The 24,641-nt window shown below is 46.4% G+C and overlaps 1 protein-coding gene across 1 annotated transcript in view; it reads right to left on the reverse strand.

Moving 5' to 3' along the window:
- The window catches only part of bace2 (beta-secretase 2), a 45,451-nt gene that overhangs the window by 15,221 nt on the left and 5,589 nt on the right, over positions 1-24,641 (reverse strand). Inside the window, 1 exon segment of the mRNA NM_001142118.1 lies at positions 2,511-2,599. Within this exon segment, the coding sequence (NP_001135590.1) occupies positions 2,511-2,599 (89 nt within the window).

The raw sequence follows: 24,641 nt of genomic DNA on the forward strand, positions 1-24,641 counted from the left end.
ACCCTGTCCATGCCCCCTGCCCTGTAGAACCATACATCTCCCTATATATTTATTATATACACCCTGTCCATGCCCCCTGCCCTGTAGAACCATACATCTCCCTATATATTTATTTTATACACCCTGTCCATGCCCCCTGCCCCCATAGAACCATACATCTCCCTATATATTTATTTTATACACCCTGTCTATACCCCCTGCCCCCATAGAACCATGCATCTCCCTATATATTTATTTTATACACCCTGTCTATACCCCCTGCCCCGTAGAACCATACATCTCCCTATATATTTATTATATACACCCTGTCTATACCCCCTGCCCCGTAGAACCATACATCTCCCTATATATTTATTTTATACACCCTGTCCATGCCCCCTGCCCCCATAGAACCATACATCTCCCTATATATTTATTATATACACCCTGTCTATACCCCCTGCCCCGTAGAACCATACATCTCCCTATATATTTATTTTATACACCCTGTCCATGCCCCCTGCTCCCATAGAACCATACATCTCCCTATATATTTATTATATACACCCTGTCTATACCCCCTGCTCCCATAGAACCATACATCTCCCTATATATTTATTTTATACACCCTGTCTATACCCCCTGCTCCCATAGAACCATACATCTCCCTATATATTTATTTTATACACCCTGTCCATGCCCCCTGCCCTGTAGAACCATACATCTCCCTATATATTTATTTTATACACCCTGTCTATACCCCCTGCCCCGTAGAACCATACATCTCCCTATATATTTATTTTATACACCCTGTCTATACCCCCTGCCCCCACAGAGCCATATATCTCCCAATATATTTATTTTTCAGGTCATAAAAGCCATTAAAGCCATCTTGTTCCCTGCACAGCAGCACCCAAGTCTTATCTCTATGGAATGTTACACCCTCACCTGCTGCTGTATAAGCCCAGAGATACAGCACTGCCATTTGCCTAATGAAAGAAAGTGTCATTCTTCCCAATATACATTCATTAGCCATTATCATAAGTTTAATTGACGTCTGTTCTTTAAAGGGGTTGTTCACCTTCAGATTAACTTTTACTGTGTCGGAGAGTATGTTGTCTATTCTGAGACAATTTGCAATTGGTCTTTATTTATTATTTGTGTTTTTTGAATTATTTAGCTTTATGTTCATCCGCTCTCCAGTTTGGAATTTCGGAAGCTATCTGGTTACTAGGTTCCAATTTAACGTAGCAACAAGAGAATCAGGAATATAAATGCAGGAGGTCCTAAACAGAAAGATTAGAAGTAACAATAAAACTGTAGGGACACACCCTATGTACTACAGCCCCAGCTTCAGGAAGGATTTCAGGGCCTGGCTAAAGCTGTCACTGGAAAGAGCTTTGGCTTAGCTTGGCCTTTTAAGTTCTTATCGAGTTGACAGGTATTAATGTGCCGTGTACAAACAGTGTAACCGGACTCCTCCTCACCCGGCTGTCCCTTCCCCGTACAGCTCAGCAGTCCGGACATGAAGGTGCAGTTACAGTGGGAGGTCACCCAGCGAGACTGTTTGCCCAATGGCTGCCCAGCGAGACTGTTTGCCCAATGGCTGCCCAGCGAGACTGTCTGCCCAATGGCTGCCCAGCAACAGTCTCTCTTTGAGCTGTGAGTCACACATGGGGCACTTGGGTGTTAGAGCTGAAGGGGACGTTAGTAGGCTGCGTGTGATTGGCTGCTATGGCAAACTGTGCTTCTATACCGGCCTATTTCAGCCCTAAGAGCTACCACTCGCCCAAAACTATCTTCATTGGGAAATGTGTCAAAGTACTGGTACTGGTTCTACTCAGCTATACAATGGGAGGCAGCAGGTAGGTTTGTGGGTGCTTATTGGCCGGGTGAAATAGGCTGGAGGAAAATATACGCTATGGGCCGTCTATCCACTTTCGGCACATTTATCAACACTGGGCAAATTTGCCCATAGCAACCTATCAGTGAGTGTTTTTTTTTCAGCTAGCTGCAGGTAGAACAATAAATGCAACAATTTGATTGGTTGCCATGGGTTACTGCCCATGGGTTTGACCCAGTGTATCTGTATGTGGACTCTCCTTACTGACTAGTGGCAAAACTCAAATGGCCGGCACAGAACCCTGACTTCAACCCAACTGAACCCCTGTGGGATGAACTGGAACCTTACCTGTGAACCAGGCCTGACCCCAATATCACTGCCCAAACTCACTAATGCCCCTGAGGCTGAATGGAAGCAACTCCCAGTAACAATGTTCCAGTATCTAATGGGAGCCTTCCTAGAAGGGCAGGGGCAGTTACAGCAGCAAAGGGAGGGGCAACTTCGTATGAATACCCTTGGTTGATGTTGGACAAGTAGGTGTCCCCATACTCCTTGACATACAGTCTAATGCTATCTTTAGTGTCCGGGCTGGGAAAACACTAGCCAATGGCAATGCTAGAGGCAAGATGGTGTGTTTCCCTACACTCCCAGCCACCAGTATTCCAGTATTCCATAGATTAATACTCACAACTTTGAGTCGAAGAACGTCGTAATGTCAGGATTTAGGGCGCCAGCAACAGCGAAATTACTGCTTCCCGTGTCCACCAAGATGTTCATCTAGAAGAAGAATATTCAACAAAATGTTTAGATACTGAACAGGCCCAATATTTCTTTCCCAAGTTTCATTATGGGACATATCCGCCATGTACAAAGTCACCTGATCACTCACTGCAGCCTCGGGGTGTGGGGGGTCATTCATAGATATTAGTTTAGTTGGAGTGAGGGACCGATCCCAATAAGCCTTTCTTTTATCAGTGAGTTTATGGAGGACTCTGCCAATATTATCTGAATATTATCTGGATAGATCTTCAAGCCTCTCAGAGTTCCTTTTAGCCTCACTTCCTATTTCAAATTTCCAGTTGTGCTGTTTTATACAAACATGTAACTAAAACCCGAATTAAAAAAAAAATATATATATATAAATATCTAGATTAAGTTAAATGAATTAACTTACGTGTATAAAGAAAAAGAAGATGCCAGTATTTGAAAGCCTCAGCCGTGCAAGCAATAAATCTTATTCTAGGGGGGCCTAACAGAGATCAGCAAAGCTAATACAGAACATATGCACCGCCCAGGGCACAAATAAGCACTCACCCCAAATCCCCCCCTAACTGGCCTTCAGGCTGGGCCCCCTTAGCCCATAACAAGGTTACAGATATATAGAAACATTGGGGTAACAGTCACCCCGCTATAGTTCCAGGGGTACCCAGGGCACAAATAAGCACTCACCCCAAATCTCCCCCTAACTGGCCTTCAGGCTGGGCCCCCTTAGCCCATAACAAGGTTACAGATATTTAGAAACATTGGGGTAACAGTCACCCTGCTATAGTTCCAGGGGTACCCAGGGCACAAATAAGCACTCACCCCAAATCTCCCCCTAACTGGCCTTCAGGCTGGGCCCCCTTAGCCCATAACAAGGTTACAGATATATAGAAACATTGGGGTAACAGTCACCCTGCTATAGTTCCAGGGGTACCCAGGGCACAAATAAGCACTCACCCCAAATCCCCTCCTAACTGGCCTTCAGGCTGGGCCCCCTTAGCCCATAACAAGGTTACAGATATATAGAAACATTGGGGTAACAGTCAGCCTGCTATAGTTCCAGGGGTACCCAGGGCACAAATAAGCACTCACCCCAAATCCCCCTAACTGGCCTTCAGGCTGGGCCCCCTTAGCCCATAACAAGGTTACAGATATATAGAAACATTGGGGTAACAGTCAGCCTGCTATAGTTCCAGGGGTACCCAGGGCACAAATAAGCACTCACCCCAAATCCCCCTAACTGGCCTTCAGGCTGGGCCCCCTTAGCCCATAACAAGGTTACAGATATATAGAAACATTGGGGTAACAGTCACCCCGCTATAGTTCCAGGGGTACCCAGGGCACAAATAAGCACTCCCCCCAAATCCCCCCCTAACTGGCCTTCAGGCTGGGCCCCCTTAGCCCATAACAAGGTTACAGATATATAGAAACATTGGGGTAACAGTCACCCTGCTATAGTTCCAGGGGTACCCAGGGCACAAATAAGCACTCACCCCAAATCCCCCCCTAACTGGCCTTCAGGCTGGGCCCCCTTAGCCCATAACAAGGTTACAGATATATAGAAACATTGGGGTAACAGTCACCCTGCTATAGTTCCAGGGGTACCCAGGGCACAAATAAGCACTCGCCCCAAATCCCCCCCTAACTGGCCTTCAGGCTGGGCCCCCTTAGCCCATAACAAGGTTACAGATATATAGAAACATGGGGAACAGTCACCCCGCTATAGTTCCAGGGGTACCCAGGGCACAAATAAGCACTCGCCCCAAATCTCCCCCTAACTGGCCTTCAGGCTTGGCCCCCTTAGCCCATAACAAGGTTACAGATATATAGAAACATTGGGGTAACAGTCACCCCGCTATAGTTCCAGGGGTACCCAGGGCACAAATAAGCACTCACCCCAAATCCCCCCCTAACTGGCCTTCAGGCTGGGCCCCCTTAGCCCATAACAAGGTTACAGATATATAGAAACATTGGGGTAACAGTCACCCCGCTATAGTTCCAGGGGTACCCAGGGTACAAATAAGCACTCACCCCAAATCCCCCCCTAACTGGCTCTCAGGGGCCTCTACACTCCCTACTTTGGGCCCCTGAAGGAAACAACACTACAGTTCGGAACAGGTGACTCTCCTTTAAGGCAAAGCAGCGTCAGTAGGTATTTATATAAGATCAATGTACGACCGGACGTATTTTACAGGGAAACAATGGTATGTGAGCTGTATAAATAGTATAAATAGTATAAATAACAGCCGAGAGTGCAGCGGTTACAGCCGTACGTGCCGTGGTGCGAGAGGAACACATTGTTACAGGACCAAGAGAGATTACATAAATCCAATTGGCTTGTTGTTTTCCCAGTAATTCCTATAAATATCCCCCAAACCTGGCCATAAAGCGACACTCGCAGCTGGATCCGATCTGTTTTATTTCCCAGCCGCTGTTTGCACGATTTGATGGGCTCTCCGTAACGTCACGCAACCCATACGAGAGTCCATCGAGGGCTGGAATGGGACATGTTCCCCGTCTGGCTATTGGCGAGTCCCTATCCGGCTATCAGTGCCGCCGGTGCCCAAATAAACCGGTCAAACCTGCGTGTAATGTTCCCTAAAGCAGAATGGAAAACTGCTGCTCTCCTACCTTTGTCCTATTTGCTGGGAAGATAACAAGGAAGGAAAACAGCATTTAATTATAGCACAAGAACGCTCTTACTATATAAATTATATATACTGGGCACTAGGCCCCAGTGAGCTTACAATCTAAGGTCCCTATCACATTCCCATCAGTCCCTGCCCCAGTGGAGCTTACAATCTAAGGTCCCTATCACATTCCCATCAGCCCCTGCCCCAGTGGAGCTTACAATCTAAGGTCCCTATCACATTCCCATCAGTACCTGCCCCAGTGAGCTTACAATCTAAGGTCCCTATCACATTCCCATCAGTCCCTGCCCCAGTGAGCTTACAATCTAAGGTCCCTATTAAATTCCCATCAGCCCCTGCCCCAGTGAGCTTACAATCTAAAGGTGGCCATACACGCACCGATATTATCGTACGAAACCTCGTTTCGTACGATAATCGGTGCATGTATGGCATGTCGGCGAGTCGACCGATATCGCAGGAAGCTGCTGATATCGGACGACTCGCCGATCGGACCAGTTTGAAAATTTTGATCGGGCGCCATAGAAGGCGCCTGACCAAAATTCTCCCTTCAGCGCTGAATCGGCAGAAGGAGGTAGAAATCCTATTGTTTCTACCTCCTTACCTGGCGATTCAGCCCTGAATGGTGTGTGGCGGATCTTACGATGTTTCGTGCGACCGATGGTCGTACGAAACATCGTCAGATCGCCACGTGTATGGCCACCTTAAGGTCCCTATCACATTCCCATCAGCCCCTGCCCCAGTGAGCTTACAATCCAAGGTCCCTATCACATTCCCATCAGCCCCTGCCCCAGTGAGCTTACAATCTAAGGTCCCTATCTCATTCCCATCAGCCCCTGCCCCAGTGAGCTTACAATCTAAGGTCCCTATCACATTCCCATCAGTCCCTGCCCCAGTGAGCTTACAATCTAAGGTCCCTATCACATTCCCATCAGCCCCTGCCCCAGTGGAGCTTACAATCTAAGGTCCCTATCCCATTCCCATCAGTCCCTGCCCCAGTGAGCTTACAATCTAAGGTCCCTATCACATTCCCATCAGTCCCTGCCCCAGTGGAGCTTACAATCTAAGGTCCCTATCACATTCCTATCAGCCCCTGCCCCAGTGAGCTTAAAATCTAAGGTCCCTATCACATTCCCATCAGTCCCTACCCCAGTGGAGCTTACAATCTAAGGTCCCTATCCCATTCCCATCATTCCCTGCCCCAGTGGAGCTTACAATCTAAGGTCCCTATCCCATTCCCATCAGTCCCTGCCCCAGTGAGCTTACAATCTAAGGTCCCTATCCCATTCCCATCAGCCCCTGCTGCAGTGGAGCTTACACTCTATGAGAGCACACACTAGGGTAGGCAGCTCAGAAGACCTGGCTGCATTATTAAATGCGTTGCCCGATGGGGCTGCTGTACAGCACTCTATAGCCATCTCACCAGCAACAAATTAGAGTAATGGAAAATTTCTACCCAAACGTAAATCAGATAAATACAGACACGTTGTTATCAGAGGATCTAGGAACCGGCCGCAGCCTGAATCTCAGAGCAAGAACAAGTCGTAATGGTCCTGTCCCGGCACACAACTGCCCCCCCCACTATTCCCTATGGGGCAGGAGAAGCCACCAGGGTTTATCTCGAGCACAAACACTCAATATGATATTAGATACCCAACCCTTCCTTATAGCTTGTAGGGCTTCACTGCTTCTTGCATTACAATAGCATGGAAATGGCTTGGGGGGGAATGTCTGCTACAGGGAGAACCAGAGACCAAACAGGGACAGACAGACAGGGACAGGCAGACAGGGACAGACGGACAGGCAGATGGGACAGGCAGATGGGACAGACAGACAGGGACAGACAGACAGATGGGACAGACAGACAGACAGATGGGACAGACAGACAGACAGATGGGACAGACAGACAGACAGATGGGACAGACAGACAGACAGATGGGACAGACAGACAGGGACAGACAGACAGACAGACAGGGACAGACAGACAGACAGGGACAGACAGACAGACAGGGACAGACAGACAGACAGGGACAGACAGACAGACAGACAGGGACAGACAGGGACAGACAGGGACAGACAGACAGACAGGGACAGACAGACAGACAGGGACAGACAGACAGGGACAGAGAGACAGACAGACAGACAGACAGGGACAGAGAGACAGACAGACAGGGACAGAGAGACAGACAGACAGGGACAGACAGACAGACAGACAGGGACAGACAGACAGACAGGGACAGACAGACAGACAGGGACAGACAGACAGACAGGGACAGACAGGGACAGACAGACATAGACAGACAGACAGGGATAGACAGACAGACAGGGATAGACAGACAGACAGGGACAGACAGACAGACAGGGACAGACAGACAGGGACAGACAGACAGACAGACAGACAGGGACAGACAGAAAGACAGACAGACAGGGACAGACAGACAGGGACAGACAGACAGGGACAGACAGACAGACAGGGACAGACAGACAGACACTGCTTTCAGTAGCCATGACACTGGCACATGTTAAAACCAGGGAGAATGTGTAACAGAAATATGTCGGAAAGTTGCCCAGAAATACATTTTCTCCCATGATTCATGGTGTGTAATTCAGAGTCGGACCATCCCTAGGGGACAATGGAGCGTTCTCTTGTGCGCCCGGAGCCCAGTAAGAGCTTCCCATAACTCCCATCCCACTCCCGGGCAGTAAAGCAAAGAACCCATTGACAGGGCTCCGTACCACACACTTATAGTAAAGCGAGTAAAAGAAAATGCCAGTCCCTGGAAACACAGTCGGATTTGTGCTCTGATGGTGCCACTGGCACACGTGCCCGGCTCGCAATACCAGGGAGATGCCATAGATTATTTATATATATGCAAGTTTGCATGGAACCCACCCCCTCAAACATACCAGAGGATTCTCTGCTCTGATATCCCTTTGTTTGGGTGACTGACCCGCCTCTTGCTTAAAATATAAATATTATTACTACTGAAATCAGTATCTGCCTTTGAGTCCTGTGTGGGTCCAGTTGGGCAGACCCATACCCAACCTGGACCCGCTACCCAACCAGCACCCACCACCCTGCTTGCTATGCCCTCTAGCCAAGCCCGCTACCCTACATGCAATCATTTACTTAACACTCAACCCATGGACCCAAAAAACCAGAAGTGACGTCACTATTAATCAGAAGTGATGTCACTATTGATCAGAAGTGATGTCACTATGGAGGTGAATCAACCAGGTACAGGGAAAAAAATGCTTAATGGTCAGGGGTGGGTGGGAGGTCTCAGACCCGTAGCTGACCCAGATACCCAGGCAGGGTACCCATGGACTGCCCATCTGGTGGGTAATTCGGAAACTTTCTACCCCAAACTAATGCAAACAATGTAGCAGAAGCCAGTTGCTTAGAACTACATTTCTTTGTGTTAGGCAGAGAGAGGTTTACATGGCCTTTAAAGTACCCCAGAATACAAAGGGGGTACAAACATGATGCACAGAGACAAAAAAATTGTAGTTGTCATAATATAACTCCCTAGAATGACCCCCTATTTATCTTGGCCAAAAACACCTGGATATAAAGGTGATTATACAACACTGGCACAATGGGTTAGCACTGTGGACCTAGGTTCAATCCCAGCCAGGGCACTATCTGCAAGGAGTTGGTATGTTCCCCCTGTGTCTGTGTGTGTTCCCTCCAGGTACCCTGGTTTCCCAAACCATATAAGCAGGTTAATTGCTCCCTATGGAACTGACCCTAATGTGTGTGATAGGGATATAGATTGTCAGCTCCACTGATGGGAATGATCATCTCTGTAAGGCGCTGGTGAATATAAAGGATAATGAGACTGTAACAAGTTGGCAGCCCCTGTATGTAATTAAAAGGACTTGTTATGGCTGCGGGAAAGGGAAGGTTTATGGAGCGTGCCACGGTTTATGACCCAGTCTAACAGAAGCAGCAGAAATCAATGAGCGCGCTCCTAGGCAGAACCAATAGGGAACAGCTGGAGTCCTTATCATGTCTATTTACTACAACCACTCCACTAAATATGGCTGCAATCTGCCCGCGCTGCTCTTTGGCATCCGGAGAGGGATTTATACACGTAGCTGTTGCCAGGGTTTATTCGTTCCGCCATGGAGTTCTGACTACGTACAAACAAACAGACAGACTATGAGGAATGGCGGGATCATTGAGGGGATGGCAAGCAGAGCATGGGAATGTGCTACATATGCACCAATGCGTAAATAACCCTTCTCCTTATTATATCATGCAAAGAAAAACATTCCATAACCTAATCCTTCCGCCCCCTCCCTCCCCGCTGCGCCCATTCAATTCCACCATATATAAAAGGGACAGCCCCTCTCCCCCATTCCAGTAGAGTAGAGTAGAGTCTCCACCTTTTCTGGGGTGCCATAGGGTTACCCTAAGTCTGAGAAGGGCTTTGTTACATTTGGGTGAGGCTAAGCAGGCACTTTGCCCCCTTCTCATGACAGTTAGAGAGGGCACTGCGCTAGTATATCATATAACTAATCTGTAAAGGGGGGGCACAGGGCCAACATCAGTGATGGAAGGCCCCCAAACTAATCATTTAACATGTCCCTCCCCCCAGTTATAAGCCCAGAGGTTACTGAAGCTCCAATAAAAAAAGCCCTGCATGTGGATAAGGCCCTCATTTTTCCCCCCGGGGATGTAACTTTGGGGGCCTACTCCCACCCCACCCCAACGAAAACATATTTCCGGGCCCCCTCTTCACATAATCGTGGGTGACCCATGACGGAAGCAAATTTGGGGGTCACCAGAACTCCTCCCCCGCCACACATACCTGCAAGTGAAGAAGCAGACCCCAAAAGAACCCCCTGTACCCCCAGGGTCTGCTTTCTCTGTAGTTATACCACTGTTGCCCTATTTTTTTTTTATTATTATTATTATTATTAACATTTATTTATAAAGCGCCAACATATCCCGCAGCGCTGTACAATAAGTGGGTTACATACATTGGGCATACAGAGTAATATATAAAGCAATCAGTAACCGATACAAGAGGTGAAGAGAGCCCTGCCCAAAAGAGCTTACAATCTACAAGGAGTAATTTGCCAAACCCATCCTACACCCTGTCCCCATTGTAATCCAGGAGTCGAATCTTCCCCTCTCCGGGGCCCCTATGCCACTGGGTCCCTGACTGGAGATCCCCCTGTACCCATAATAGCAGCACCCCTAATTCAAAAAATATAAAATGGAGACGTGTTTGTCTCCCCTGCAGACTCTGGTTTCCCCCCCAGTAGATCCCCTTTGGGCCTGGTGCAAATGATGGACAATCTGTATAAAGTGCTGTATAACACACTGGCGCCATATAAATAAAGGATAATAATAAACATGGGCCGGGGGGCTCGGGGATCCTGAGGAAAGGGGGGCCAGCTGCTGGAACTAGATATAAAGTGCCGGCAAAGGTTCTTTTCCATCTATCATGTGCTGATTGTGTGTAAAGATATTATTATTATTATTAGAATGTCCGTGTTTATATCAAATTAAATGCATGTTAATAAACCCCCAGCTCAGCATCTGTGTATGTTTATTCCGCGCACGCTGGGGGCACAGGGGCCCCTATATGACAGGCATGTAAGCAGAGCCCGGGGGCACCTGAAGAGTTCATAGGGCAGGCAGGCAGTTTGGGGCAGATTTCCTTCTGTACAGCACTCAATTAACCCTCTAAGCACCAGAAACAATGCAGTGAGATAAATAACGGACGGCTTTGCAATTATCCCCGTGCCCCCGGGGGCTATGAAGTCACGCGCCTGTAACACACATGCACCGGATAATAAACAGAGAATGTAGTTTTATTGATATACATTTAACTAAACAAGCCAGGAAAAAGCAACACAAAAGTACAGTTTTATCACAACTTTTATCATAATAAAGCAGCTATCACCAAACCTGTCATTCTGTCTAGCTAAGCCTGCTGGGATTTTCTGCAGGTTCAGCTGAAAAGGCATGGGTTGGCTTTCCCAGACACCCCCCCCCCCCCCCCCCCCATAAGCTGCCATTAGTGTTCTTGTCCCACCCACTGCTTGAATTACAGACTCTCTGCCCCTCTCCTGCAATATCCCATCAGACCATTCTAGTCCCACCCACTGCTTGAGATACAGACTCTCTGCCCCTCCCCTGCAATATCCCATCAGAGTGTTCTAGTCCCACCCACTTCTTGAGATACAGACTCTCTGCCCCTCCCCTACAATATCCCATCAGAGTGTTCTAGTCCCACCCACTTCTTGAGATACAGACTCTCTGCCCCTCCCCTGCAATATCCCATCAGAGGGCTCTAGTCCCACCCACTGCTTGAAATACAGACTTTTTGCCCCTCCCCTGCAATATCCCATCAGAGTGTTCTAGTCCCACCCACTGCTTGAAATACAGACTTTTTGCCCCTCCCCTGCAATATCCCATCAGAGTGTTCTAGTCCCACCCACTGCTTGAGATACAGACTCTCTGCCCCTCCCCTACAATATCCCATCAGAGTGTTCTAGTCCCACCCACTGCTTGAGATACAGACTCTCTGCCCCTCCCCTGCAATATCCCATCAGAGTGTTCTAGTCCCACCCACTGCTTGAGATACAGAGTGTTCTAGTCAGATTCCCTGCCCATTCCCTACAATATCCCATCAGAGTGTTCTAGTCCCACCCAATGCTTGAGATACAGACTCTCTGCCCCTCCCCTGCAATTCCATCAGAGTGTTCTAGTCTCACCCACTGCTTGACATACAAACTCTCTGCCCCTCCCCTTCAATGCCATCAGATTGTTCTAGTCCCACCCACTGCTTGACATACAGACTCTCTGCCTCTCCCCTGCAATATCCCATCAGAGTGTTCTAGTCCCACCCACTGCTTGAGATACAGACTCTCTGCCCCTCCCCTGCAATATCCCATCAGAGTGTTCTAGTCCCACCCACTGCTTGAGATACAGACTCTCTGCCCCTCCCCTGTAATATCCCATCAGAGTGTTCTAGTCCCACCCACTTCTTGAGATACAGACTCTCTGCCCCTCCCCTACAATATCCCATCAGAGTGTTCTAGTCCCACCCACTTCTTGAGATACAGACTCTCTGCCCCTCCCCTACAATATCCCATCAGAGTGTTCTAGTCCCACCCACTGCTTGAAATACAGACTTTTTGCCCCTCCCCTGCAATATCCCATCAGAGTGTTCTAGTCCCACCCACTGCTTGAAATACACTTTTTGCCCCTCCCCTGCAATATCCCATCAGAGTGTTCTAGTCCCACCCACTGCTTGAGATACAGACTCTCTGCCCCTCCCCTACAATATCCCATCAGAGTGTTCTAGTCCCACCCACTGCTTGAGATACAGACTCTCTGCCCCTCCCCTGCAATATCCCATCAGAGTGTTCTAGTCCCACCCACTGCTTGAGATACAGAGTGTTCTAGTCAGATTCCCTGCCCATTCCCTACAATATCCCATCAGAGTGTTCTAGTCCCACCCAATGCTTGAGATACAGACTCTCTGCCCCTCCCCTGCAATTCCATCAGAGTGTTCTAGTCTTACCCACTGCTTGACATACAGACTCTCTGCCCCTCCCCTTCAATGCCATCAGAGTGTTCTAGTCCCACCCACTGCTTGACATACAGACTCTCTGCCCCTCCCCTGCAATATCCCATCAGAGTGTTCTAGTCCCACCCACTGCTTGAGATACAGACTCTCTGCCCCTCCCCTGCAATATCCCATCAGAGTGTTCTAGTCCCACCCACTGCTTGAGATACAGACTCTCTGCCCCTCCCCTACAATATCCCATCAGAGTGTTCTAGTCCCACCCACTGCTTGAGATACAGACTCTCTGCCCCTCCCCTGCAATATCCCATCAGAGTGTTCTAGTCCCACCCACTGCTTGAGATACAGAGTGTTCTAGTCAGATTCCCTGCCCATTCCCTACAATATCCCATCAGAGTGTTCTAGTCCCACCCAATGCTTGAGATACAGACTCTCTGCCCCTCCCCTGCAATTCCATCAGAGTGTTCTAGTCTTACCCACTGCTTGACATACAGACTCTCTGCCCCTCCCCTTCAATGCCATCAGAGTGTTCTAGTCCCACCCACTGCTTGACATACAGACTCTCTGCCCCTCCCCTGCAATATCCCATCAGAGTGTTCTAGTCCCACCCACTGCTTGAGATACAGACTCTCTGCCCCTCCCCTGCAATATCCCATCAGAGGGCTCTAGTCCCACCCACTGCTTGAGATACAGATTCCCTGCCCATTCCCTATGCTGCCATTGGTGTGTTCTAGTTCATCCCCATGCAGCTGTCAGAAAAGTAACTGTAGGGGGGCCTCAGTGAGCTGCCCAGATTCGTCCCCTCCCAGCCCCGGCCATAGACAGAAGCGGAGGGAAACAGAAGCGTTTGCGGGTTCCCCGACAGTCAGACATCACTTAGGGAACTTTCTCTCTCTGCTCAGATTTTTCAGCAGGTTAATAGATGGGAAAATTAGCAGCCAATTTAAATAATGCCTCGTTTAACACAAAGATTCCTAATTACATTACAAAGCCATCTGCTGCGGCGGCCTGCGAGCTCTGCATACTAAGTCCCTTCCTGGCTCGGCTGCCTTTGCCTGCAATTATTACATGTTATTATTGGAGCTCGTTCTGCTAATCACGTCCTCTTGGCACTTCGTTCGGCAGAAAGGATCTCATCTGTTTCAGCATATGTTTCTGGAAATTCTCTGGCAGGGACGCACCGCCACGCACCGCTTCCCTCCCAGAGATCCCGCCGCCTGTACGGATACCCCGAGCACTCCGAAGGCCTCAGCTATTTCTCCTCTGTTGTTTTAATTCCTATATCCGTATATTACTCTGCTGGCTTCTGCCTCATGGTTTCACGGGTCAGGACCAGCAGTGCACAGAACCAGACAGTGGTGGACCCTTCACTCAGACTCAAAAAACTGTATAATAAAAGTCCTTTGCACATTAAACATGGAAACCAAATTCTTTTTGACATTAAATCATCCATATGTGTAATAAATGTATTTTAAAATCTGATCTGTCAATCATATATTGCCTGCCCCGCCTCTATGCCGCAGGCATAGAGGCGGGGCAGGCAATATATGATTGACAGATCAGATTTTTAGTTACAATTACTTTCACTGTCCATTCAGCACTTCCTAAATGTCACCTGGATGCCTTATACACAAGATTTTGGGGTTACACAAGGAGAAGTAAAGCTTAAAGATATAGGAAAATGAATACACTACATTTTGGGTTTCTGTACCAGCCCATGCAAAGAGGTGGGGCAGGCAATATATGATTGACAGATTAGATTTTTAGTTACAATTACTTTCACTGTCCATTCAGCACTTCCTACATGTCACCTGGATGCCTCATACACAGGATTTTGGGGTTACACAAGGAGAAGTAAAGCTTAAAGATATAGGAAAATTAATACACTATATTTTGGGTTTTTAGCAGAGAAGATCAGTGCCTCTGAAATGCCCCCAGGAGCCCCCCATCTTCTGCTGATCCCCAGCATACAAGACTACTTAGAATTCAATTCAGATTCACATTACTTGGCAGCACAGGAACCAATGCTTTCTGCATCAGAATTTAATAATCATCAGCTCTGTAGCATCAACTGTTAAGACAGACAAAGCTTATCGTCTGCTTGATGATTTCCCACGACCCCTAAGCTCAGCTTCCCAACAGCAGCCCAGATCGCACTGAGCATGTGCAGTGCCACTGACATTCAGAAGATGGCCGAACAAGATCACAAGATCATTATTGGGCTGCTGAACCTCAGGGCTGGTACAGCAAGATCAGTATATGAAACACTGCATTTCTAGCCAGACTGGTTTTTAGGGTTTAGTTTTCCTTTAGAATAAAACCTCCTTCAAAACACAAGGAGCCTTGTGTCCTTTACCTTATACTAATTGATCATATCCCCCATAATGCACCTCTTCTCCAATGTAATGCTCTCAGCTTGGCCATTCCTATAATAGAAACTGCCTTTCCCTTTATGTGGTTATAAACCATTTCTGGCCAAACTAAGTGGAACCTCGAGCCAACAGGGCCCTTTATTGCAGCTCCATACGAGCCTATGGACATCGGTGCTATTGGAGCAGTTGGATATTTATAGTTCATTTTAAGCCCTTCCTGGTGTTCCCGCCAACCTATTCTGGAAAGACCACAAGGGCGACGGCTGCAACTTTCTAGCAATTACTTCTCTGGGTCAGTACCGGCTGCATTAACTTGTATTCTCCAACCGACGAGGCCCCAATCCCTCCTTGGATAAGGAACAGGCAAAACAAAAATTCCATATAAAATAAGGCAACTCAGAATAACCTTTCTGTTGGCCAGTGACCAAGCCAGACTTTGTATATTCACTTAATCCCAATGTTTCAGCTGAAAGTCAACAGCAAAACACGACAATTTGTATAAATGGAAAAATACAAACTGTATGCACCACGGCCAGCAGCCAGACTATTGGTTCCTCACTAGTGATAGGCTGTGCCGTACCATAATATTATCATTGGGGGGTGTAGTTCTGCCGTGCCTGGAGAGTCACAGCTATGTAGTTAAAGACGTGTTCCTATAGATCTACTTCGGGTATATATCCAATTATAGAGAGAGAGAGGGCAAGAAGGTGTTTACTTGGGGCTGAGTAGTTACCCCACTATGTTGATATAAAGGGTTACCACCTTTTTCGTGGCCTCTTACTGGCCAATGATGTGAGGCGGAAACAAAAAACAGCGGGGCTATGGTGTAGAGGGGGCGGGGCTATGACACAGAGGGGGGGCTGAGCTTCTACTGTTGGAAAACCGGAGGGAGCTGCAAGGTGGAAGAGGTAATGGGTGGGATGGAGGAGGAGTGGGGGTGGGATGGAGGAGGAGTGGGGGTGGGATGGAGGAGGAGTGGGGGTGGGATAGAGGAGGAGTGGGGGTGGGATAGAGGAGGAGTGGGGGTGGGATAGAGGAGGAATGGGGGTAGGATAGAGGAGGAATGGGGGTAGGATAGAGGAGGAGTGGGGGTGGGATAGAGGAGGAGTGGGGGTAGGATGGAGGAGGAGTGGGGGTAGGATGGAGGAGGAATGGGGGTGGAATGGAGGAGGAGTGGGGGTGGGATAGAGGAGGAGTGGGGGTGGGATAGAGGAGGAGTGGGGGTAGGATGGGGAGGAATGGGGGTGGAATGGAGGAGGAGTGGGGGTGGGATAGAGGAGGAGTGGGGGTAGGATGGAGGAGGAATGGGGGTGGAATGGAGGAGGAGTGGGGGTGGGATAGAGGAGGAGTGGGGGTAGGATGGAGGAGGAATGGGGGTGGAATGGAGGAGGAGTGGGGGTGGGATAGAGGAGGAGTGGGGGTGGGATAGAGGAGGAGTGGGGGTAGGATGGAGGAGGAATGGGGGTAGGATGGAGGAGGAGTGGGGGTGGAATGGAGGAGGAGTGGGGGTAGGATTGGGGTAAGAGGCAGAACATTCAAGATTACAAATTTACCAGCAAGGACCTTGCCAGTAAATCTGTAATACAGGTACGGGACCTGTTATCCAGAATGCTTGGGACCTGGGGCTTTCCGGATAAAAGATGTTTCCATAATTTGGATCTCCATACCTTAAGTCTACTATAAAATCATTTAAACATCATTTAATCCCAATAGGGCTGTTCTGCCCCAATAAGGGGTAATTATATCTTAGTTGGGATCAAGTACAGGTACTGTTTTATTATTACAGAGAAAAGGGAATCATTTAACCATGAAATAAACCCAATAGGGCTGTTCTGCCCCCAATAAGGGGTAATTATATCTTAGTTGGGATCAAGTACAGGTACTGTTTTATTATTACAGAGAAAAGGGAATCATTTAACCATTAAATAAACCCAATAGGGCTGTTCTGCCCCCAATAAGGGGTAATTATATCTTAGTTGGGATCAAGTACAGGTACTGTTTTATTATTACAGAGAAAAGGGAATCATTTAACCATTAAATAAACCCAATAGGGCTGTTCTGCCCCCAATAAGGGGTAATTATATCTTAGTTGGGATCAAGTACAGGTACTGTTTTATTATTACAGAGAAAAGGGAATCATTTAACCATTAAATAAACCCAATAGGGCTGTTCTGCCCCCAATAAGGGGTAATTATATCTTAGTTGGGATCAAGTACAGGTACTGTTTTATTATTACAGAGAAAAGGGAATCATTTAACCATTAAATAAACCCAATAGGGCTGTTCTGCCCCAATAAGGGGTAATTATATCTTAGTTGGGATCAAGTACAGGTACTGTTTTATTATTACAGAGAAAAGGGAATCATTTAACCATTAAATAAACCCAATAGGGCTGTTCTGCCCCCAATAAGGGGTAATTATATCTTAGTTGGGATCAAGTACAGGTACTGTTTTATTATTACAGAGAAAAGGGAATCATTTAACCATTAAATAAACCCAATAGGGCTGTTCTGCCCCAATAAGGGGTAATTATATCTTAGTTGAGATCAAGTACAGGTACTGTTTTATTATTAGAGAAAAGGGAAACATTTTAAAAATTAGAATTATTTGCTTATAACGGAGTCTATAGGAAATGGCCTTTCCGTAATACCTGTTCCGGGTCTGGCCCTGGCTGCTATTTTTCCAGCTATGCTGCTGAAATATCTGGGCGACTGGCAACCCTAGTGATATAAGAGCCTTTATAGATCCTCCTCCAACACTTGGGGTATAAAAGCTAAGGGGGGGGGGGGCTACGGATCCCCCTTAGCGGGGAGGGTGACACACATGTACATACACAATACAGGGCTTCATGAATAACAGCACAATTTAGAAGGTAGGTGTTAGAGCTCAGAGCAGATGAGGAATGTTACATTATATTCAGTAGGGGCCGTGGGCCCATGTGATGAATTTCACACAATAACAGATATTGGGCATTTGGCCTTGGCAATGAGGGTCTGTAAATAAGAGCAAATATACCAGCACTGCAAAATCTGTAGGCTCTTTAGAAATGTAATAGTAACAATTATAATGGCAATGAGAGATCTACAATTGTGTTAGATATAATATCATTCTTATTCCATTTATCCCTTTATTTTCCAAATAGAAGTCACTGAGGGGTTCTGTGCCCATATAAAGGCACAAGGCTGCAGGCTGAGTTATACAGGGAACTCTGAGTATCACTCATGTATTATAAGGGATAATGTACCCCCTACTGTAAATGATAAGGATATTAGCAGTCACTGAGGGGTTCTGTGCCCATATAAAGGCACAAGGCTGCAGGCTGAGTTATACAGGGAACTCTGAGTATCACTCATGTATTATAAGGGATAATGTACCCCCTACTGTAAATGATAAGGATATTAGCAGTCACTGAGGGGTTCTGTGCCCATATAAAGGCACAAGGCTGCAGGCTGAGTTATACAGGGAACTCTGAGTATCACTCATGTATTATAAGGGATAATGTACCCCCTACTGTAAATGATAAGGATATTAGCAGTCACTGAGGGGTTCTGTGACCATATAAAGGCACAAGGCTGCAGGCTGAGTTATACAGGGAACTCTGAGTATCACTCATGTATTATAAGGGATAATGTACCCCCTACTGTAAATGATAAGGATATTAGCAGTCACTGAGGGGTTCTGTGACCATATAAAGGCACAAGGCTGCAGGCTGAGTTATACAGGGAACTCTGAGTATCACTCATGTATTATAAGGGATAATGTACCCCCTACTGTAAATGATAAGGATATTAGCAGTCACTGAGGGGTTCTGTGACCATATAAAGGCACAAGGCTGCAGGCTGAGTTATACAGGGAACTCTGAGTATCACTCATGTATTATAAGGGATAATGTACCCCCTACTGTAAATGATAAGGATATTAGCAGTCACTGAGGGGTTCTGTGCCCCCCATATAAAGGCACAAGGCTGCAGGCTGAGTTATACAGGGAACTCTGAGTATCACTCATGTATTATAAGGGATAATGTACCCCCTACTGTAAATGATAAGGATATTAGCAGTCACTGAGGGGTTCTGTGCCCATATAAAGGCACAAGGCTGCAGGCTGAGTTATACCGGGAACTCTGAGTATCACTCATGTATTATAAGGGATAATGTACCCCCTACTGTAAATGATAAGGATATTAGCAGTCACTGAGGGGTTCTGTGCCCATATAAAGGCACAAGGCTGCAGGCTGAGTTATACAGGGAACTCTGAGTATCACTCATGTATTATAAGGGATAATGTACCCCCTACTGTAAATGATAAGGATATTAGCAGTCACTGAGGGGTTCTGTGACCATATAAACATTGCTGGATCAATTCTCTAATTCTACTTAATCACAAATCTCACACAGACATTTTGTTCCCATTTTGTACTTTCCAAGTCAACGTGCAAAAGTCAAAATCAACAGATGAGATTACAATCTACACGCCCGGCACTGTCAGAGCTTGTTCCCCCGTGCGAGTATTCTATTCGCGCGTTATTCCCCTAGAAGGGACGGAGCATTGTTAAGGGAGTCGCTCCCCTTTATATGTAACAGACTGACATTCAGCCATTAGCAGTTCCCAGAGCAGTCGGTTCTATGTAAACGTTATTTTTTGCCCTAAAAGCTATACAGGCACAGGTAGCTCCTGATCCAATTCCATCTGGTTCTACTGGGTCAGTGCTCTGCACAGAATCATGGGCTAAGGAGGAGGGGCTAGACAGAGTGATGCTTTTTATAATGCCTGTCCCTCCTGAGTGTAATTATTAAATAATATTATTAGTTTGTAATAATGGTGAGATACAGTACTGCTCAATGAAACAAATGGGGCTCCCAGGTCAGCAGACAGACCTGCATATACAGTGAATAAAGGGGCAGGGAATCTCTGAATTTCCACGGATCCTCCATAATACGTCCCTACTGGGCGCCTGGGGGGGGGGAGACGTCTAAAATCCTCATCAGCTGATAAACCCGTGAATTAGCCACATGGGATCCCATGACAGGGGTGAGGACGGGCGAGTTCCTTCCAACAAAGAAAATCACTGAGAGAGAAAATCCTTATCGCCTCGGTCACCCCCAGAGCCATCATTGTGTACACAAAAGCGTAAGCGACACAGTGACGAGTGACGGCAGGAAAGTGCGCCGCGTGGCACCTCCTCAATATAACAAACCCAACCACGGCCCGGCCACACCGGCAATTAGCCCCACAGACCCTGTATTAAAATTCCAGAACAAAACCCCTGCTTAAAGGGAAAGTTCACCTTGAAATTAACTTATAGTATTATGCAATGATATTCTGAGACTATTTGCAATTGGTCTTCAGTTTATATTTTTTTTTTTGCAGTTTTTCAGTTATGTAGCTTTTGTTTCAGCAGCTATCTGGTTGCAAGGGTCTTGTTTGCCTTAGCAACCAGGCAGTGGTGTGAATGAAAGACTGGAATATGATTAGAAGAGGGACTGAACAGAAAGATAAGGAATAAAATGTAACAATACAAATAAAATTCCAGCCTTAAAGAGCAGGAGTTTATTTGGCTGATGGGGTCCGTGACCCCCTATTTGAATGCTGGAAAGATGTCGAAGTAGTAGTCAAATAATTCAAAAACCATAAAGAATAAATAAGGAAGACCAATTGCAAAGCTGCTAGGAATAGGACATTCTATAACATACCAAAACTTATCTTGAAAGGTGACCCACCCTAAGGCACTAATGTAGCCACAAAGACACTGGGGGTCATTTTTAAACACTGGGCAAATTTGCGCCCAATCAGATGTTTGTTTTAATTGTTCAACTTGCAGCTGGCTGAAAAAAGCTAATTGCTTATTGGTTGCTATGGGTTACTGCCCAGGTGTAAATTTGCCCAGTGTTTATAAATAAGCCCCACTAGTGCCAGCTGGGACACTCAGCATGCTAGAGGAATCCACAGGAGCCAGGCTAAGGCCGACGTCCCACGCAGAGATTAGTCGCCACGTTAGGTCTACGCGCTGCTTCAGTTTTCTGAAGTTGCAACTTTGGGAGACTTCGGAAAACCAAAGCGATGTGTAGGCCTTCCACCAGCGATTCCCTTTGCCGATTGAAAAGTATAAATGAGAGATTAGTCGCCCGAAGATCTATCACGGGCGACTAATCTGTGCGCGGGGCAACAGCCCGAGGAATCCATTTATTATGCTGCGTAAACAAACGATGACAAAACTCGCCACACATCCCCAGGCCTCACCACGTATACAAACAGCATCATTTTTGTTTACACCAAAACTTGCATAAACCTGGCGTTCGGACGGTGAAATTCACCATTTATTTTACACAGCGTTTTACACTGGGTTTTTTTGGCAAATTTAGCACAATTAATAGGCCCCTAAGCTTTATACATGCAGCCTGTATTCTCCTAGGGAACTGCCCATGCCTGGGGCAATGAAGACAATGAGGTATTTGCCCCTATGGGAACCGTCACAGCAGCCCCCTGCCATACAAGCAGCCAATGAATACAAAGCTAAGTCGGGGCTTTAGTTCCACATTAGGAGCACAGTGATAGGCTCACAAGCAGTTCACATGTACTACAGCTGCTCATTAGCAGGACATGCCCGGGGTGTGAGCGCCTACACTAATTGCTTGTTTATCCGTGGGACTTAGCGTGGACTAGTGGCCCAGTCAGAGGTCAGACCCCACTAGGTGCACTGGGAATAAGAATCGCTTTCCCCTTCACTTGTACTGCCATGATAGGGACGTCTAAACAGCTTCTCTGCGGGCGATGTTGAACTACAACCCCCATAATCTCACCGACACCACAGCAAGGCTCTGTATGGTGGCACTGGGGTATTTAGTTGGCCTCTCTGCTTTTGTATCTTACCCCATGGGGGAGGGGAGCAATAAGAAGCGGTTAAATAAATACACGTGGGGTGGAGCTGCCCTGTAGCTGCGACAAGGATGAATTCTTTTCACACACACAGAACGTGTCCAGCCAGGGACCAACAATATCCCTAAAGCCAGCGCGTGTGATTCTAATCTCCGGACTTTAGTATATCCCTTGCCTAGAGAATCCTTTGCCCCGTCATACTCCTGCCCCTGTATTTTAACCCTTTGCAATGCTGCTTTTATTACATTTAACCCTTTTCATTCCACAGGTACAGAAACACATCAGCAATGGAGGTGGCTTTGTATCTGAATGAGCAGCTTACTTTGCTTTCCCCTGGCTTCTATGTAGTGCCTTCTTGCCCAATAGGGTGCCTTCTTGCCCCATAGGGTGCCTTCCTGCCCCATAGGGTGCCTTTTTAATAGGGTTCCTTTTTGGCTAATAGGGTGCCTTTTTGCTTAATAGGGTGCCATTTTGCTTAATAGGGTGCCTTTTTGCTTAATAGGGTGCCTTTTTGATTAATAGGGTGCCTTCTTGACTAATAGGGTGCCTTACATTATTTCCCTTCTACTTACTACTAACTCTTTACAGCTTTCAAATTGGGGTCACTGACTCCAGCAACCAAAAAGCTACTGCTTTGTGAGGCTATAATTTTTTTTTTTTACTTTTTATAGCTTATTTTTCCATTCAGCCCCTCTCCTATTCATAAGTCTCTCATTCAAACCCCATCCTGGCTGGTCATTTGGACCCTAGCAACCAGATAGCTGCTGAAACTCAGAAATGGAGAGCTGCTCCACAAGAAGTGAAATAACTAAAAAACGGCAAAAATAAAAATGAAGACCAATTGCAAATTGCCTCAGAATATCACTCTCTACATTATACTAAAGGTTAACTCAACCCTATTAAGCTGGCCATACATTATAAAATCTTCTAGATTGAAGAGGTTACCAAATGAACAGATCATGACCGGATATGGCCCCCTAGATTTGGCAATGTTGGGCTAATCTGATCCTTTGGCCCTAGGGCCATTCAAATCACAAAAACAGGGGTACATGCCAGTCTGGGAGTGGGTATGGCCCCTTTATCCTCCCATAGCTCTACTGCTGGGAATAAAGCTCAAAGGAGGAACTGTCTGGCGTCACATGGTCCCTGGTCACATGGTCCTCAGTCACATGACATAGTGAGAGCAAATGCATGATCTACTTGTTAGAACCCTCATTCTGTGAGTTGCTAAGTAAACTCCGCCCATTTATGACATCACTTTTCACATGGAATATTAATAAAATTTTCCAAAATTAATGGGGGGGTTACCTTTGAGTAAACTTTTTTAGTATGTTATAGAATGGCCAGTTCTAAGCAACTTTTCAACTGGTCTTCATTATTTATTTTTTATAGTTTTTGTCTTCTATCTCTTTGCAGATTTCCAACGGGGGTCACTGACCCCGGCAGCCAAAAAAACTATTGCTCTGTGAGGCTCCAGTGTTATTGTTACTTTTTATAACTTATTTTCCTATTCAGCCCCTCTCCCAGCCTCTCACTCAGACCACTCCTTGGTTGCTAAGGTCATTTGAATCCTAGCAACCAGATACCTGCTGAAACTCCAAACTGAAGAGTTGATAAACAAAAAGTTTAAAAACAAACAAACTACAAATAATAAAAAATGAAGACCAACTGCAAATTGTCTCAGAATATTATGCTCTACATCCTACTAAAGGTGAACAACCCATTTATGTAAAAAATAAAGCAAAGTCCATTTTAGTGTCATTTGTTTGTTGTGTGGGATCAGCTCAGAGCTGTGTCATTCCTGCCTGTGTAATGGGTGTGTAACTGAGCAACAACAGGTGTGTATAGAGATACATAAGGTTTCCAAAAGCAAATAATCATTATATATATACAGGTCCTTTTCAAAAAATTAGCATATTGTGATAAAGTTCATTATTTTCTGTAATGTACTGATAAACATTAGACTTTCATATATTTTAGATTCATTACACACAACTGAAGTAGTTCAAGCCTTTTCTTGTTTTAATATTGATGATTGTGGCATACAGCTCATGAAAACCCAAAATTCCTATCTCAAAAAATTAGCATATTTCATCCGCCCAATAAAAGAAAAGTGTTTTTAATACAAAAAAAGTCAACCTTCAAATAATTATGTTCAGTTATGCACTCAATACTTGGTCGGGAATCCTTTTGCAGAAATGACTGCTTCAATGTGGCGTGGCATGGAGGCAATCAGCCTGTGGCACTGCTCAGGTGTTATGGAGGCCCAGGATGCTTCAATAGCGGCCTTAAGCTCATCCAGAGTGTTGGGTCTTGTGTCTCTCAACTTTCTCTTCACAATATCCCACAGAATCTCTATGGGGTTCAGGTCAGGAGAGTTGGCAGGCCAATTGAGCCACAGTAATACCATGGTCAGTAAACCATTTACCAGTGGTTTTGGCACTGTGAGCAGGTGCCAGGTCGTGCTGAAAAATGAAATCTTCATCTCCATAAAGCTTTTCAGCAGATGGAAGCATGAAGTGCTCCAAAATCTCCTGATAGCTAGCTGCATTGACCCTGCCCTTGATAAAACACAGTGGCCCAACACCAGCAACTGACATGGCACCCCAGACCA

Source organism: Xenopus tropicalis, chromosome 2 (genome assembly GCF_000004195.4).
Source record: "Xenopus tropicalis strain Nigerian chromosome 2, UCB_Xtro_10.0, whole genome shotgun sequence".
Classification (NCBI taxonomy): Eukaryota; Metazoa; Chordata; class Amphibia; order Anura; family Pipidae; genus Xenopus; species Xenopus tropicalis.